Source organism: Lynx canadensis, chromosome C2, assembly GCF_007474595.2.
Source record: "Lynx canadensis isolate LIC74 chromosome C2, mLynCan4.pri.v2, whole genome shotgun sequence".
NCBI classification, from domain to species: Eukaryota; Metazoa; Chordata; class Mammalia; order Carnivora; family Felidae; genus Lynx; species Lynx canadensis.
In genome coordinates this window covers 152,563,798-152,581,574 of record NC_044311.2, presented here as the reverse complement: position 1 = coordinate 152,581,574, position 17,777 = coordinate 152,563,798, and the positions used below count along the sequence as shown (strand labels likewise).

Genomic DNA, 17,777 nt, shown 5'->3' with positions numbered 1-17,777 from the left:
CTATGTGGTTATTTACACCTTTTTTTTTTTTTTAACCCCATTAGTGGTGTAAATAATCACGTAAGTATATTTTAGTAATGGGTTGGAATCTGGTTTACTTGTGGTAGGAAAATGTTGAAATCGTTCTCAAAGTTTTTACTGTGGTTACTTTTTTTGTAAATTGTTTTTCAGATTCCTGTTCCATCTTTACAAATACCTGCTTTTGTCCCTTTATTGTTGTTTTGAAATAAATCCCAGGTATATAATTTTGTTTAAAAATATGCCTAAAAGATATATATATATATCTAAAAGATCAGGGATTGTTTTCAGTTATTACCTCAGTGCTATTGTCATACCTTAGAAAAATAATTCCTCAGTAGAACCAAATGTCCAGTGTTTAAATTTCCAATTGTCTCATGTCATAAACGTTTTTAGTTTTTTGCAAGACTATTTCTTAAAATGGCATAATTTTGTCAAAAGGCACATAATAAGTATTCTCTTTTTGTGACACTGGCAGGCATGGGAACTCACTGGTTAGGTTCATTAATTCATTAGGGGTCATAAAACTGATCACTCAACTCTTTGAAGTCTTCATTTGTTACAGTGGGTACTTCTAAAAGAGAAATTTACCCGGATGTACTGTTTGATTATCTAATAGTAAAGTTCATATAGAAAAGACAAGATAGATGTTTATTTTGCTTTATTTACCTTCAAGACGAAGATTTACTCCCTTTCATCCTCCAGCGTTGACCAATTTGTCTTTGGGGTTTTCGCTGTATAAATCACACTGCTGCGATTTAGTTTATTTCTAATATCTTTATTGATTTTTAAGTTTTTCCACCTCTAGCCAGGAGGAGCCTCTTAAAGTTGGCTCTTTAGTCCTTTTGAAATGACTGTAGTATCTTTCTGTAACATCCCTGCTATCAGACATGGCAAGGTGTTGAAGTTTATCTTGTGAATTTCTCGTCTTGGATGTAGAGTCATTCTTTTCTCTTAAGTAGCCCTGTTTTCTTTTAGTGGGAAGTATTTCATAATTATAATCTGGGCAGTAGGGTCTTCCTTGCTACTGAGTATAACCTAACTGATTTTTGAGTTAATGTAATGGACATTTGTAGCAAATACTGCTTTTCAGTGATAACTGAAATGTTCAGTATTCTATTATCTTATATCTCCTAGTAACTAATGCCTTGAAGATGGTTTTGTAAAAGTGCGTCCTTCATGTGTTTAGGCCAAAGAGTTTCGGTGATTGGTGGAGGAATGTGGTACTTACATACTGTATGGTGAATTTAAGAATGTTTATAAATACACCATAAAATAATGGAAAGCAAAATCTGGTATTGGGATGAGAAATACAGAAAATCACCATCATGTATGTACTATGCTATCATTAATCCTTAAAATTGTGTCTGAGTTGCATGGTCATCAGAACCAAAAGTGTCACTTTGGGATACTTTTTGTTGTCAGAACCAAGGGAAGCAAACCAGTATCAAGAGTGAAAGACATGAAGAATAGTTCTTTCTCCTTTTTTTTTTTTTAATATTTATTTATTTTGAGAGAGTGAGAAAGAGAGAAGCAGAGAGGGTGGGAGACTGAGAATCCTAAGCAGATTCTGTGCTGTCAGCACAGTTCCTGGTGTGGGACTTGAACTCACGAACTGTGAGATCATGACCTGAGCCGAAACCAGGAGTCAGATGCTTAACTGACTGAACCACCCAGGCGCCCCGACAATAATTCCTCTATTATTTATTCTCTTCAGATGAAACACTGGAAACAGTTATGTCCAAGATAGCTGGTCTTTATTATGGTAGCCATCATGTCTGCCTTTGTGGTGGAGAGCGAGGTTTAGGTCAGAAGAAGGGAGAGACTGAGGCAAAAAGGACATTTGTTGAGTAAACTTGATTTAAGCAGCTGTCATGGTTGCACATGAGATCTGCTCATAATTCATTGACCAGAATGTTGTCATCGTATGGCTGTACTTAGCTACAGAGGAGGCTAGGTGATGGTTTCTATTTAGGGCAGCAAAGAGCCTAGATAAAAACAGATCTGTTTCAAAGGAAGAAAAGGAGAATGCAGTTTTTGCACCAACTAGCTGTCTGCTATAATAAAAATTTCCCGAAGAAGAGCGTAGCTCCTCATAGAGCTATATTCTAAAATACACGTGAGATTTTGCAATGGGGCGCTAAGCGATCTAGCAACGGTCGGTGCTCTTGATGACAGTCCTTATGAGTGGAAGCAATGGGAATTTTACGTAACTTGTAATTAATTAATTGGAGTGGCACTTGATGAAGATCGAGAAAATTAAAATTTTGTTTCTCAGCTATAAAAGTAGTTATGTGTCTCCCTTGTGAAAAATTTAGGTGATAGATGAAAGTGTGAGAAAATCAATGATCCTCCCGTGCAGAACCATGAGCACACAGTCCTGCTTCCTAGTAGATGCAGTTCCGGTTGGGGCTAGATCTCAGACATGTAGTTTGTCTTAGTTCAGGAATAGTGGAGACTCTGTCCGTTGTATTCATTCTAATTCTGTTCATCCTATGATCTTTCTAATACCGCTTTTCTTAACTGACGTCTCATTTAGGTGTGGGATTGCAGTTGCACACCATTGAAGATGATACTGTACTCACGAAGGCCTAGCATGTTCCTAGCACGTTCTCAGCCATGTTAGTGATTGAGAATGAAGTGTATGTGGTGGTTCGTTTTCAAAGCAAAGGGAAGCGTACAGCTATGGGGTAGGAATTCCATAGTTCCTTAAATATATGTACAGTTGGTGAAACTGAGAACGTGTGAAGGGCTGAGTCTGATTTAGAGCTGCCCTGTGGATGCAGCATTGTTCTGTTGGCATCTGAGTGTGAGCCAGAGGTGGATCCTGAGAAAACAATTTCTGTAGAATCAAGTTCTTACTTACCGGCATTTGCGTGCAGACTCATTTGAGCGTCTAGTTGTGTCTCGGGCCGTGGCCCATACGTCTGTTTTGAAACTGGCCCAAGAGGGGTTTTAAAGTGAACATAAAACACAAAGCCATATGTTTTCAGCAGCATTCAAGTTGGAGAAAAGGGACATTCAGTCACCTGGATTCTCTCACCACGGAGGAGGAAACTGAACTTCGTTCAGTACATTCCTCGTGGTGGAAGGTCCCCTGCTTTGAGATCGGTCACAGGAACATAATCTTTGTTTTGTATCATGTGAGTGAAATATAGGTGATTAGAAAAAGTAGTAACACTGCCATTCTGGTTTTCTACCAATTACAAAACATGCAGTTTGAATAAGTTTGGAGGAGGATTCTGTTTTTATTGTTTCTTTAGAGAAAAGGATTGTAGTCTTGCCCAATTTACAGGAAGATTGAGTAGCTAATGTGAAAGATTCTATTTGAGTTGGTTGTATTGAGGTCTGTGAAAATACAAACATCTCTGTATTAAGTGCGAAAAATAAGACCTCCTAACTGCCTCTGAGATTATGTTTCTTTTTTTTTTTTTTAATTTTTTTTTTTAAATATTTGTTTATTTTTGAGAGAGAGAGAGACAGAGCATGAGCAGGAGAGAAGCAGAGAGAGGGAGACACAGAATCCAAAACAGGCTCCAAGCTGTCAGCACAGAGCCCGATGCGGGGCTCGAACCCACGAACTGTGAGATCATGACCTGAGCTCAAGTCGGATGCCCAACTGACTGAGCCACCCAGGCACCCCATATTACGTTTCTAACATAAAGTATAGCTTGACTTGTTTTATTAGAACTTTAGGGATTTTTTGTATTAGTTTAAAAAGCATATAAGCTTATGGTGCCCCAAATCGTAATGATTAGTTTTTCCTCTTTATACCCTTTACTTATCCATCGGTTCATTAACCAGTATAACTGGATACTTACATTTGTAGGAAATTGGAAGACTTCAGAATAGAGAAGGGTGAAGAGGAAAGAAATCTTTATATAATAGGAAGAAAAAGGAAGACTCTCCAGCTCACACAGAAGGTAACCGAAATTCTGTTTTCTGAGGAATAAGCAAATTGGAAATTAAACTGAATTTATACTTTTATTTTTTTGATCCTTGAGAATATTAGTACCTTTTGCCTGAAGTAGAATATTTCTTGCTCAAGGTCTTCTGTTTGGGATTTAAAATAAGGGGAATAAAGTTGTACAGCTGTTGGGAAAGAGTAGTCCGAAACTTGAGAGGAGTAAGTAGCCCAATGGCTGGCTACCAGTGGTAAAGGATTCCAGAAAATTCCTGTGTGGTGACCACTCAGGTCAAGAATTGGAATGTTCTGGGCTTATCTCAAGCATGGCAGGTCCGTCCCTACTCACTGCACCCACAGCTAACCTGTCGTTTGACTTCTAAAACTGCTGGTTAGCTTTGTCTGTTTCTGCAGTTTATCCTGATGATGCAGTTCCAAAAAATCTGTAAAAAAAACTTAGACCCTCCGAAACTTCATCCTGCTGAAGAAAATCTTTGTCCATAATATTTAGTTTCTCTATTTGGATTTTCATGCACATCACATGAGCAGTGTTAACACTGATGCATGGAAGGTGCACAAAATGTATGCAAGATCAGCGCTGCAAAACTTTGTGGACTTGCTCGCAGTTGACCGTTCAACGTCACAGCTGATGGCCTGTGCACGTACTCGTGGCTGCCATTATGTGCCTTGTCATTGAAGCTTGATTCTAATTAATTTTTAGAAAATTTACTTATTTTGAGAGAGAGAGAGAGAGAGAGAGAATTAGTAGTGGTGGAGGGGCAGAGAGAGAGGATCCCAAGCAGGCTCTGCACTATCAGCACAGAGCCCAATGCAAGGTTCAAACTCACTGAGATCATGACCTGAGCTGAAACCAAGAGTTGGATATTTAAGCAACTGAGCCACCCAGGCGCCTGTTACCTTTTTATTTAATTTAAAAGTGATTCAACTCATCATGTCAGGTACTGAAAAGAAAAAAATGTTGACTATCTAAATGAATATCTTTGGCCTGAGTTAGGATGTTTTCTCATGAAAAAATTTGAAAGTTAAATTTACTAAAATAAGTTATAAGTAACTGATAGATTCTTTGATTGTTTTATTTTTGCTAGAAAAAATAAGTTTTGAAAGATTTTAAAAACTGATTACATTGCTGTTCCTTATGTAGTCACGGTTTTCTAATTTGGATATGTTACTTGATATATTACAATCTATGTAATTAAATTATATTAAAATTATTCAAGAAATGGTTATGAAGTTAAATGTATGAAGTTCTTTAAAATTTTCAATTTTACCTTTAAGTCAAAAATTATGATTATTCTTAATCCTGTATTGAGTAAAAAGGCTAAACTTTATACTTAGTCTTCTTATGTACAAAGCTTGGATATATACACTACGTAAACACTGATGACATATATCTGCAGCATTATATCTTGTGGGGGAGCAAATTAGGAAACTGTTCCAAGTTTCCTGTACGGTAATGATAATGCAAAAACATCGAGAAACACTGATCTAAGTGGAATCCTACATTCTGCATTCTTTTGTATCTGGCTTAATCATTTGACCTTGTGAGATTTATCCATGTTGTTGTGAGTAGTTGAAGTTCATTTATTTTCATTGTTTGTTGTATAGTATTCCCTTGATGAACATACTGCCATTTATTCAGTCTGTTCTTGAAAGACATTTGGATTGTTTTCATATTTTGACTATTAGTAATAATTCTGCTGTCAGCATTTTGTACGTATCTCTTGGTATGTCTTTGTGTATTTTAATCTATGCCTTGGAGTGAAATTTTTAGATCATGGAATATGTGTATATTCCACTTAGTTAATGCCACATGCCATTTCAAACTGATTGCACTCCCTACCTATAGTGAGATATGTTAAAATCTCATTATCTTTACAAATTTCTCTGTTTCAACTTGTTTTTCTTAATATGGTTTGCAGCTATATTATTTGGTATGTGCACATGTAGAATTTCATTTTTCCCTGTTGAATTGAACCTTTTCTCAGTATGAATTTTCACCCCTTATTTCTTGTAATGTTTTACTCTCCAAACTCTTTTTTAATGTTTGTTTATTTTGAGAGAGAGAGAGAGAGTGAGAGGTGCAAGCATCACTCGCACAAGCAGAGGAGGGGCACAACAGAGGGGCTCTGTCAGTGCAGAGCCCGATGCATGGCTTGATCCCATGAACCATGAGATCATGCCCTGAGTCAAAGTCAAGAGTTGTATGCTTAACAGCCTGAGCTGCCCAGGTGCCCCTTCTCCAAATTCTTTATACAGCTATGCTAGCTTTCCTTTGGCTAGTGTTTGCATCGAATGTGTTTCCTTCTTCCTCCTGATACTGCAGTTACATGTGTGTTAGACTTTTGCTATTGATTTCTTTTTGTTGGGTTGTTAGCTGTTATTCTGATTTTTTTTTTTCTCCTGACCTATATTGCAGTTCATTAGTTCTTTTAGCCGTGTGTAATCCGCTGTTAAACCTAGTTTTGTTACTGTATTTTTCAGTTCATAATTTTTACTTGGTCCCTTTTTTGGGGCTTTCAGTTTTCTGGTGAAGTTCTCATTAACTTCTTGAAAATCAGCCATGATTATTTTTAAAAATCCATGCCTGCTGATTTCATTATTTCAGTATCTTGTTCCCCTGTTTCCATTGCTTGTTGATTTTTTTTCTCATTTTTTTTGTTTACATTCTTTGTTGCCTATGGTTTTGATTGAATGTTAAAGCTAGAGATAATTTGAAGCCTGGGATGATACTTCTTACCCCAGAGAGGATTTACATCTGCTTATGGTGAGCTGCTAAGGCCACTGTCAAGCCTGTATTGCCTTAATCGCAACAAGGATGGGGCTATAATTATTTTGGATTACTGTTTATCTGCAATTTACTGATCAGTCTAGGCAGTACCCTTTGATCTAAGAGCCAAAGCCTGCAGTGTTCTACACATAGAAGGCTCTAAATTGCAATTTTTTGTTAGCCTAACTCATGAATTTAGTCTCTTGGTTTTTTGCTTACCTGCTGAACCCTTCAGCTCCCTCTTCTGGAGTGAAATTGTAGGGTTATCTTTTACTGTTTACACTCTTCTGTCTTGGTCCTATAATTCTTTATAGGCTCGTTTAGGTATATAATGCCCTCAAACTTATTTTAAAAAATGGATATTTTGCAAGAGTTTCTTAATGGTAGGTTTGGCCCACCTATGTTTAAAAATTTCCGTCGTGAAACTCACTAATAGGTGTTTTTTTCTTTAACGAAAATCAATACGGACAAATTAAGGAAAGCACAGTTCATTTGAAAATCGGCCAGAGGCATAATGAAATGATAAAACACACCACTGATTATCTAACCGAAGGTACTAATGTGAAAATTCACTTGTATATCAGTTCAAGGAATATATGCTTTCACACACGACTGAGTCTGAGCAATAGCATGCTCCCTCTGCCCTTTAGAAGAAGTGTCATCTGTTTTATTTGGATGATTTTTAAGGATTATTTAAATATGTATTTTGTTTTGATAAAATATGGTATTTTAAAAATTCACACAGAGCTGAAAAGTACTGACAACAACAAATCCTCCAAAAATTAAAATCTGGAAATAAGTTGGGTTAATATTTGAGGATTATTTCAGATCTTTCTCTCTGTGTATACAACAGGGATATGTTCATTAGTGTTGGTGACAGCATCATGATACATGAATATATACTTTTCACTTCGAAGATACATATTTTATTTCTATTAAAGTTTGTTTTGAGAGAGAGAGAGGGAGAAATAGCACGAGTGGGGGAGAAGCAGAGAGAGGGAGACAGAGAATCCCAAGTGGCCTCCATGCTGTCGGTGTGGAGCCCGATGTGGGGCATGAACCCACGAAACGGAGATCATGACCTGAGCCAAAACCAAGAGTTGAACGCTTAACCGACTGAGCCACGCAGGGCCCCTAAATTAGATATTTTAAAGTGGTATCTTGGGTTATTGTTGTTATGATCTTATTAATGGCAAAATAGTTAACTTATAATTTAGTTTGGAAAATGCCGATCTAACGTGCCTCATTTAGCCACATCTTCTAAGTACCTTAAAAGTAAAACCACCAAGTTTAATTTAACTACATCCATATTTGTATATTTTTGAGCTACTATTCTTCGTTATTTTTGCCTTAAATCCTTTTTGGAATGTGAAAGAACATGTGTCTTGCGGGCGATGGCACTTAACTGGATGCTGGTTCCACGTGTGCGTTTCTGTTTCAGTGTGAGTCGCTGGCGCTGCTGTCCCAGTCCCGGCAGAGGACGTGCAGGCGCAGGCGCCTGAATTACAGTCGAAGAAATCTTGGGCGGCTTGAGCTGTCTTCTGGAAATGAATCTTCGAGCTCTGGAAGACACGTGAGTTTTCTAACCTTAAAATGTATAAAATGATGGTAAATAATTTGTCTTCAGTCTCTTCCTTTGAATCTACCAAGGGACTAGGATGAATCGGGAACGGCTCTGTTGAGGTACTTGAACCGTACAAGCGTGTGACCCAGCAGTTCTAATATGTTAACGGGATTGTCCTGTCATCACCACTTTTTAATTTCAAAATCCTCATGGACTCTTAAACGAAATCCTATACTCATTTGCAGTTACTCCCCAGCCCACCTCTCTCAGCTCCTGACAATCACTAATCTTTCTGTCTCTGTGGAATGATTGACTTGTTCTGTGCGTTGTATATAAATGGAACCCTACAGTATGATGGTGGGAGGACGGGCTTTTTACAGTTGGCATAATGTTTCCAAGGCTGGTCCACGTGTAGCATGCATCCATACTTCGTTTTGGCTATTACGAATAATACACCTTACTAACATACAGGTTTTTGTTTGAACACAAGCTTTTGTTTCATTTGGATGTATATCTACAAGTCAGTTTGCTGGGTCATGTGGTGACTCTGTGTTTAACCTTTTGAGGAATTGCTGGAGTGTTTTCCAAAGCAACTGCATTTGTTTTATATTCCCATCGGTAATGGAGGAGGATTCCGGTTTCACCACATCCTTGGTAGCACTTGGCATTGTCTACATGTACTTTTGATTTTAGCTGTCCTGGTGGGTGTGAAGGGGTAGCTCATTGCTTTTGATACATTTCCCTAATGATTCATGATATTGGAACATGTTTTCATGTGTTTATTTCCTGTCTATCTTTGGAGAAATGTCTGTGCCAATCTGTTGTCCATTTATCACTTTTGTTGTCTTTTTTTATTGCTGTGAAAGTTCTTTTTTCTGGATGTGAGTCTGTTGTCAGCCGTAGGACTTGCATTTATTTTCTCTCATTTGAGGGACTGGCTTTTCACTTCTTCAATGGTTTCCTTTGAAGGAAAGTTCTACATTTTGATAAAGTCCAGTTGATTTGTTTTTACTTTGTTGCTTGTGCTGCTGTCCAATCTAAGCCTCTCTCTAACCCCTTCTCGATTATCACATGGAATTACTGGTCTTCCTTTGATTTTCTTTTTTTAAGAACCCAATGTTTTTGTAAAGAGTGTTGAAAATTTAATAATAGAATGTTAACATTTTTTAATCACTATTGTTTGAAGGTTTGAAATGTTCTGTATTGATGAACAATTGATTTAATTCTTCTGTAAAGCACTGAGGTAATAGTTGAGCAGAGGGTTTGAGGTTAAATCTAAATTCTTCCACTTTGGACAAGTTGTTTAACCTTTCTGGGTCTCTGGCCAGATCTGTAAAAGCAGTCAGTGGTAGTGTGTATTCCTCAGAGATGTAAGAACTCGATTGATTGTAAAGTGTTTAAGATAGTGTCTAATATCCAATAATGCCAGCTGCTGTTATCAGCCTGTTAAAGTAACTAATTGTGTTTTATGTAAGGAGACTTTTTTACATTATTTTCTTCTTTTTACAGTGAATTGAACGTTTTAACCCTTTCTTAATAGTTTTGGATAATTATGGTAAACGTTCCCACCCATCTTCCCTAGTTTCTGGTTTATGCTTCCTGTGTTTTTCTTCATACATTCAATCAGATATGTGTACGTTTTATTGTTTCTCCTTTTGTACACAAAATATAGCATACTATAGATGCTCTTTGGCACTTTTCACTCCGTGGCTTTTTTCACTTAAAATTTTCTTCCTTTTGGGGCGCCTGGGTGGCTCAGTCAGTTAAGCGTCCGACTTCGGCTCAGGTCACGATCTCACGGTCCGTGAGTTCGAGCCCCGCGTCGGGCTCTGGGCTGATGGCTCAGAGCCTGGAGCCTGCTTCCGATTCTGTGCCTCCCTCTCTCTCTGCCCCTCCCCTGTTCATGTTCTGTCTCTCTCTGTCTCAAAAATAAATAAACGTTAAAAAAAATTTTTTTTAATTTTCTTTCTTTTTTAATATTTTAGTGTAATTTATTATAATCAGCTAGCAGTCCACTTAAAATGTTAACTAGAAATACCAGTTCTTTGCCCTTTTCAATTCATTTAATTATGTGCACCCAATAAATTTAATGAAAGCTTTCCATTTAATAAGTCTTATAATTAAACACATCTATTACATTGATACTAAGTATTCTTTTTTTCCACTTAAAATATTCTTGAACTCACTCCATGTCTGTTTTTGTTTTTGTTTTTGTTTTTTTTTAATGTTTGTTTACTTTTGAGAGAGACAGAGACAGAATGGGAGTGGGTTAGGGGCGGAGAGAGAGGGAGACACAGAATCCGAAGCAGGTTCCAGGCTCTGAGCTGTCAGCACAGAGCCCGATGCGGGGCTCAAACTCACAGAGCTGTGAGATCATGATCTGAGCTAAAGTCAGACACTCAACCAGCTGAGCCACCCAGGTGCCCCCATGTTCGTTTTTATTTTTTTTTTAATTTTTTTTTAACGTTTATTTATTTTTGAGCTAGAAACAGAGCATGAATAGGGGAGGGGCAGAGAGAGAGGGAGACACAGAATCTGAAACAGGCTCCAGGCTCTGAGCTGTCAGCACAGAGCCTGACGCAGGGCTCGAACTCATGGACCGTGAGATCACGACCTGAGCTGAAATCGGACGCTTAACCGACTGAGCCACCCAGGCAGCCCCCCATGTTCGTTTTTAAATATCTCCTCCATGGTTCTCTCTCTCTCTCTCTCTCTCTCTCCCCCCCTCTCTTTCTCTCTCTCTCTCTCTCTTTCTCTCTTTCTCTCTTTTTCTCTTTCTTTCTCTTTCTCTCTTTCTTTCAAGACTTGCATCATACAATTATGGGACTGTAACAGTTTATTTAACCAGTCTCTTACCTATGGTCATTTAGGACGTTTCCAGTGTTTTCATTATAAATAGTGCCACAATGAGTAATCTTTTTGTCTGTGTATGTAGTTTTTTGCTGATGGAGACATCATTTGGGAGTACGATCCTGGGAAGGGGATCGCAGTGTCTAAAGATACATGCCTCTGAGTTGTAGGAAGTAGTGGTAAAAGTTGCTGCCGAAGGAAGGTTCCAACTTGGCTTTCCTGCTGGTGGTGCCACCAGCAACATGGATTTTCTTAGCCGTTAGCCAACGGAGTGTTTTATACATGATAATCTTTGCCAGTTTAATGGGTGAGAGATGGTGTCTTAGTGTAGTTTTATTTTTTTATGTTTTGGCTTTTTTTTAGTGAGAAAAATTATAAAATTTACTACTTTATTTTCCTGCGTACACTTCAAAAGTGTTACCTCTATCTTAAGTATGTGCAACCATTACCACTGTACGTTTCTAGCACTCTTTCATCATCCCAGACAGACACTGTACTCATTAAACACTGACTCCCTTTTTCCCTTCTGTACGTCCGTGGTAGCCTCTCTCCTACTTTCTAGCTCTCTGTAAATTTGCCTACTATAGGGACCTCGTGTAAGTGGAATCATACGATATTTGTCCTTTTATCTTTGGTTTATTTCACAGAATAGTTTTATTTTGACTTTCTCATGTGTGAAGTTGTTGAACATCTTTTCATATATTTAGAGTGTCTTTTTTTTTCATCTTTGTGCACATGTATTTATGTCCTTTGGTCATTTCTCTGTCACATTTTTGGTCCCCTCCGTGCCCACCGCAATTTCTAAAGGTTCTTTATATACCAGATATGTTAGTTCTTTATCTGTAGTTTATACGGTGCTGCGTTCTTTTTCTGCCATTAGAGCCTCTAAGTGGTTATTACTTGGTGGAGATGAAGGCTACTGATTTCGGTAGATTGAATTTTTTTACACATCTTGCTGTGCTACCGAACTTTTGAGTTAATTTTATCATTGAATTATCTGAGGTTTTTTTATTTAGGTACCCTCTCCTTTGTACAAGTACTTAGTTGTCCTTTGGGGTGCCTGGGTGGCTCAGTTGGTTAAATGTCTGAATTCGGCTCAGGTCATAATCTCACGGTTCATGAGCTTGAGTCCCGTGCTGACAGCTCAGAGCCTAGAGCCCACTTCAGATTTTGTCTCCCTCTCTCTCTGCCCCTTCCCCACTCATGCTCCATATCTCTTTGTCTCTCTCTCAAAAATAAATAAACATTAGAAAAAATTAAAAAAAAATACTAGTTTTCCTACTAAGGTAATTTTTATACCTCCCATTGCTCTCTCTTATCTAATTGCATTGCTCGGTTCTTTCAGCACGGTGTTGAATGGTGGTGGAGATAGTGGACCGTATTCCTCTTGGTGGAGACATGTCTACCATTTTCACACTAAGTGAGACGCCTTAATTTAGGTGTCTATAGTATGCATATCTATGTTATTATGCTAAGAAAATATCAGCTAATGCTTATTGTGTTCTTTTTGAAACACCAGGATTGATTATAGATTCTTTTTTTTTTTATTATAAATTTTTAAAATTTGCATCCAAGTTATTTCACATATAGTGTAATATTGATTTCAGGAGTAGAACCAAGTGATTCATCACTTACATATAACACCCAGTGCTAAACCCAGCAAGTGTCCTCCTTAATGCCCATCACCCATTTAGCCCGTTCCCCCACCAAACCCCTCCAGCAACCCTCAGTTTGTTCTCTTTGTTTAAGAGTCTCTTATGGTTTGTCTCCTTCCCTGTTTTTATCTTATTTTGGTTTCCCTTCCTTTATGTTTGTCTGTTTTGTATCTTAAGTTCCACATGAGTGAAGTCATATATTTGTCTTTCTTTGTCTAATTTCACTTAGCATAATATCCTCTAGTTCTATCCACGTAGCTGCAAATGGCAAGATTTCATTCTTTCTGATTGGCGAGTAATACTTCGTTGTATGTGTGTATGTGTATATGTGTCTATATACACACACACACATATATACATATATATGTATATACTCATATATACACGTATATATACATACGTACACACACACACACACACACACACACACCCCACATCTTCTTTGTCCATTCATGTGTCCATGGACATTTGGGCCCTTTCCATACTTTGGCTATCGTCAATAGTGCTGCTATAAACATTGGGATACATGTGCCTCTTTGAGACAGTACACCTGTATCCTTTGGATAAATACCCAGTAGTGGAATTACTGGATCATATGGTAATTCTATTTTTCATGTTTTGAGGAACCTCCATCCTGTTTTCCAGAGTGGCTGCACCAGTTTGCATTCCCATCAGCAGTGCAAAAGGATTCCCCCTTCTCTGTATCCTCACCAATATCTGTTGTTGCCTGAATTGTTCATTTTAGCCATTCTGACGGGTGACCTGGTATCTTACCGTGGTTCTGATTTGTATTTCCCTGATGATGAGTGATGTTGAGCATTTTTTCATGTGTCTGTCAGCCATCTGGATGTCTTCCTTGGAAAAGTGTCTATTCATCTCTTTTGCCCATTTCTTCACTGGATTGTTTTTTGGATGTTGAGTTTGATTTTGGATACTAACCGTTTATCTGATATGTCATTTGCAAATATCTTCTCTCCCATTCCGTCAATTGCCTTTTAGTTTTGCTGATTGTTTCCTTTGCCACGCAGAAGCTTTTTATGTTGATGAGGTCCCAATAGTCCATTTTTGCTTTTGTTTCCCTTGCTCCTGAAGATGTGTTGAGTAAGAAGTTGCTGTGGCCGAGGTCAAAGAGATTATTGCCTGTTTTCTCTTCTAAGATTTTGATGGCTTCCGGTCTTCTGTTTAGGTCTTTCATCCGTTTTGAGTTGAAATAGCCACTTAAGAAAGTGGTCCAGGTTCATTCTCCTGCATGTTGCTGTCTAGTTTTCCCAATACCATTTGATGAAGACACTTTTTTTCCCTTGGATATTCTTTCCTGCTTTGTCAAAGATTAGTTGGCTGTATGTTTGTGGGTCCATTTCTGGATTCTTTATTCTGTTCCATTGATATATGGGTTAGTTTTTGTGCCAGTAGCGTACTATCTTGATGGTTATGGCTTTGTAATACATCTTGAAGTCCAGAATTGTGATGCCTCCAGCTTTGATTTTCTTTTGCAGGATTGCCTTGGCTATTCGGGGGATTTTTTTTTTTTTCTTTTTTAAATCATCACTGGTATATCAATCTTAAGATTTTTCTCTATATCTGTTAGTTTGGTGTATTTTCAAGTAATGGGGAAATGCTTTAATGCAAACATAGATAATGTGGAATGTTAAATCCACTTGACCTTTTAAAATAAACCATAATCTTGTGGCTTGGTGGTGGGTTTTACCTCCAGTGGTAGGAATTCATTCACCTGTGTTGTTGCAGTGGGGGAGCTGGTGTGGGGGAGGGGGTGGGTGGTGGTGTGGCCGGGCAGAGATGGGGAGAGTGTGTGGGGGGTGTGTTGTGTATATGCGTGTTGGTTCCATTCCATTTTGGTTTGGAAAGCACTGATGGTAGAAAATGTGTAAGGGCTTTCTAGTTAGCTGGATTTCTAATTCCACTACCTACACTTACCCTCCTGTGACCCTACGCATGTTATTTTACTTTTCTTAGTCTTGGGTGTCCCTATAGATGAAGAGCTGGTAATACACAGGCAGGGTAGATCCAGGCTTTGTGGGGGTTGAAGCTTGTGTAATATCAGGAACTTTTTTTTTTAAGTAACTCAGAGTTACAAGCAGATGCACACAGCCTTGATAGTCAAGTTAAATCGGAAGCCTCTGAAATTTAATGTCATTAGTTTTGTTAACTCCTCCTCTGTTTACAGAGGTGTTTTGAGAATTGGGATAACACATGTAAGACATTTCAGAGGATGCATGGTTTCTAGGTAGTAGCGTTTAAGAGTTTCTTTTATCACTGTCATGAAAAAAAAAAGTCCATTTGAACATAAAAGCCAGACTCCTGGAATAGGAGGAGGCTCACATTTTGAGAAACAGTTTTGAGAATATGTTGACTTCAGGGGCACGTGGATGGCTCAGTCAGTTAAGCGTCTGAGTTCAGATTAGGTCATGATCTCACGGTTCGTGAGTTTAGGTCCCACGTTGGGCTCTGTGCTAACAGCTCAGAGTTGGCTTTAGATCCTCTGTCCCCCTGTCTCTCCCCCTACCCTGCTTGTGTTCTTTCTCTCTCTCAAAAATAAATAAACATTAAAAAAGAATACACTTATTCTACATTTTGCCTGTTCAAATGAAGTAGATAAAAGTAGATATTGACTTTAGATTTTGTCTTTTAAGTTTTGGTTTTCAGTGACATTTTCATTATCCATTCTCAATGCTCCTAATGTAAATGCTATTACAGTAAAAGGTCATGTCTCAGTTTAAAAGTACCTGCCTAGGGCGCTTGGGTGGCTCAAATCGGTTAAGCGTCAGACTTTGGCTCAGGTCACGATCTTGCCTTTCCTGAGTGAGTTCAAGCCCCACGTCAGACTCTGTGGTGACAGCTCAGAGCCTGGAGCCTGTGTCCGATTCTGTGTCTCCCTCTCTCTCTCTCTCTGCCCCTCCCCCGCTAGCACTCTGTCTCTCTCTCCTTCAGAAATAAACATTTAAAAAAATTAAAAAATAAAAGTACCTGCCTGGTGTCCATAACTAGAACTTAAAGTAGATTGCAACCATTAGGGCTGTGGGAATCACAGAGTTGTTTCTTCCCCTCTCTTCCCTTTATTGACTTAAAAAAAATTTTGTCGTAGAGCAGTTTTAGGTTTACACAAAAACCGCACAGTGAGTACCTTGAATTCCCATATCTTCTTTTCCCTGCACACAGTTGCTCCTGGTAGTAACTTCTGGGTTAGTGTGGTGCATCTGCTGCCGCTGGTGAACTCAATTTCCTAGTTTACATTAGGGATCTCTGTGTGTTGCACAATTTGTGTGGGTTTTGACAAATGCATAATGTTATGTCTCTACCATAACAGTTTCACTGCCCGAAAACCTCCTTGCTACACTTAATCATTCCTTTCTCTCTCCTCCTGAGCCACTGGTAGGTCACCACTGATTTTTCTGCTGTTTCTGTAGACTTTTCCAGAATACCATACAGTTGGATTATACAGTATGTAGCCTTTTCAGATAGGCTACTTTCAATTTTTTTAAATGTTTATTTCTGAAGGGTGGGGGGGCGGGGGAAGAGAGAGAGAGGGAGAGAGATATGAGCGGGGGAGGGGCAGAGAGAGGGGGAGACACAGTCTAAAGCAGGCTCCAGGCTCTGAGCTATCAGCACAGAGCCCGATGTGAGACTTGAACCCACAAACCATGAGATGAAGTCTGACGCAGATACTCCTCAGATTGGCTACTTTCTAGTAATATGAGTTTAAGTTTCCTTTGTATCTTTTCGTGGCTTGATACTTCATTTCTTTTTAGAACTGAATAATATTCCGTTGTCTGAATTTACCATAGATTATTTCATTTACTTACTAAAGGACATGTTGGCTGCTTCTAAGTTTTGGCAATTATTTTGTTGTTGTTGTTGTTTTCTGTTTTATTGTTTATTTATTTTTGAGAGAAAGAGACAGAGCACGAGCAGGGGAGGGACAGAGAGAGAGGGAAACACAGAATCTGAAGCAGGCTCCAGGCTTTGAGCTGTCAGCACAGAGCCCTACGCGAGGCTTGAATTCACAAACCTCAAGATCATGACCTGAGCCGAAGTCAGACGCTTAACTGACTGAGCCACCCAGGTGCCTCAAAGTTTTGGCGATTATGAATAAAGCTGGTGTAAACTTCCATGTGCAGATTTTGTGGGGATATTTTTAACGCATTTGGATAAATACCAAGGAGCGGGTTTATTGGATCATATGATTAGGCTATGTTTAGCTTTGTAAGAAACTTCCAAACTGTCATCCAAAGTGGCTGGGTTACGTTTGCATTTCCATAAACAACGAAGGAGAGAGTCCCTCTTGTTCTGTGTTTTTGTTAAGATGTCAGTTCTTCCTAACTTGATCTGTAGATTCAACATAATTCCAATCAAGATCCCAACAAGTTAATTTTGTGGATATTGGTGAAGTGATTCTAAAGTTTATTTGGAGAGGAAAAAAGTCCAGAATAGCTAACAGGGTACTGAAGAACGTAGTTGGAGGACTGATAGTACCTGACATTGAGAGTTCGTAACAAGTCTGTAGTTTTCAAGACAATGTGGTATTGGTGAAAGAATAGACAGTAGATTAATGGAATAGAATAGGGAAACCCAGAGATAGACCAATGCAAGTATGGTCAACTAGTGTTTGACAAAAAAGCAAAAGACAACTCAATGGATAAAGCAGAGTCTTTTCAACAAACGGTGTTGGAATGACTGGACATCCACATGTTAAAAAAAAAAGTCTAGACACGTACTTTTCACAGATTGACTCAAAATGGATCGTAAGCTTAATGGAAAACACAGAACTTAAAATTTCCAGAATATAACATGCAATAAAATGTAGGTGACCTTGGGTATGGCAGTGACTTTTTAGATAGAATACTAAAAGCATGATCTGTTAAAGGAAAACCTGACAAGCTAGATTTCATCAATTAAAACCTGCTCTGGGAAAGATACTGTTAGGAGAGAACGCAAGCCACAGACCAGGAGAAAATATTGGTAGAGCTCCTATCTCATAAA

At 38.5% G+C, this 17,777-nt stretch overlaps 1 protein-coding gene across 1 annotated transcript in view; it reads left to right on the top strand.

The window, feature by feature from the left end:
* BRWD1 (bromodomain and WD repeat domain containing 1) overlaps nt 1-17,777 on the top strand; it is a 124,847-nt gene that overhangs the window by 62,153 nt on the left and 44,917 nt on the right. Inside the window, 2 exon segments of the mRNA XM_030330594.1 lie at nt 3,848-3,941; nt 8,152-8,283. Coding sequence (XP_030186454.1) covers nt 3,848-3,941; nt 8,152-8,283 — 226 coding nt within the window.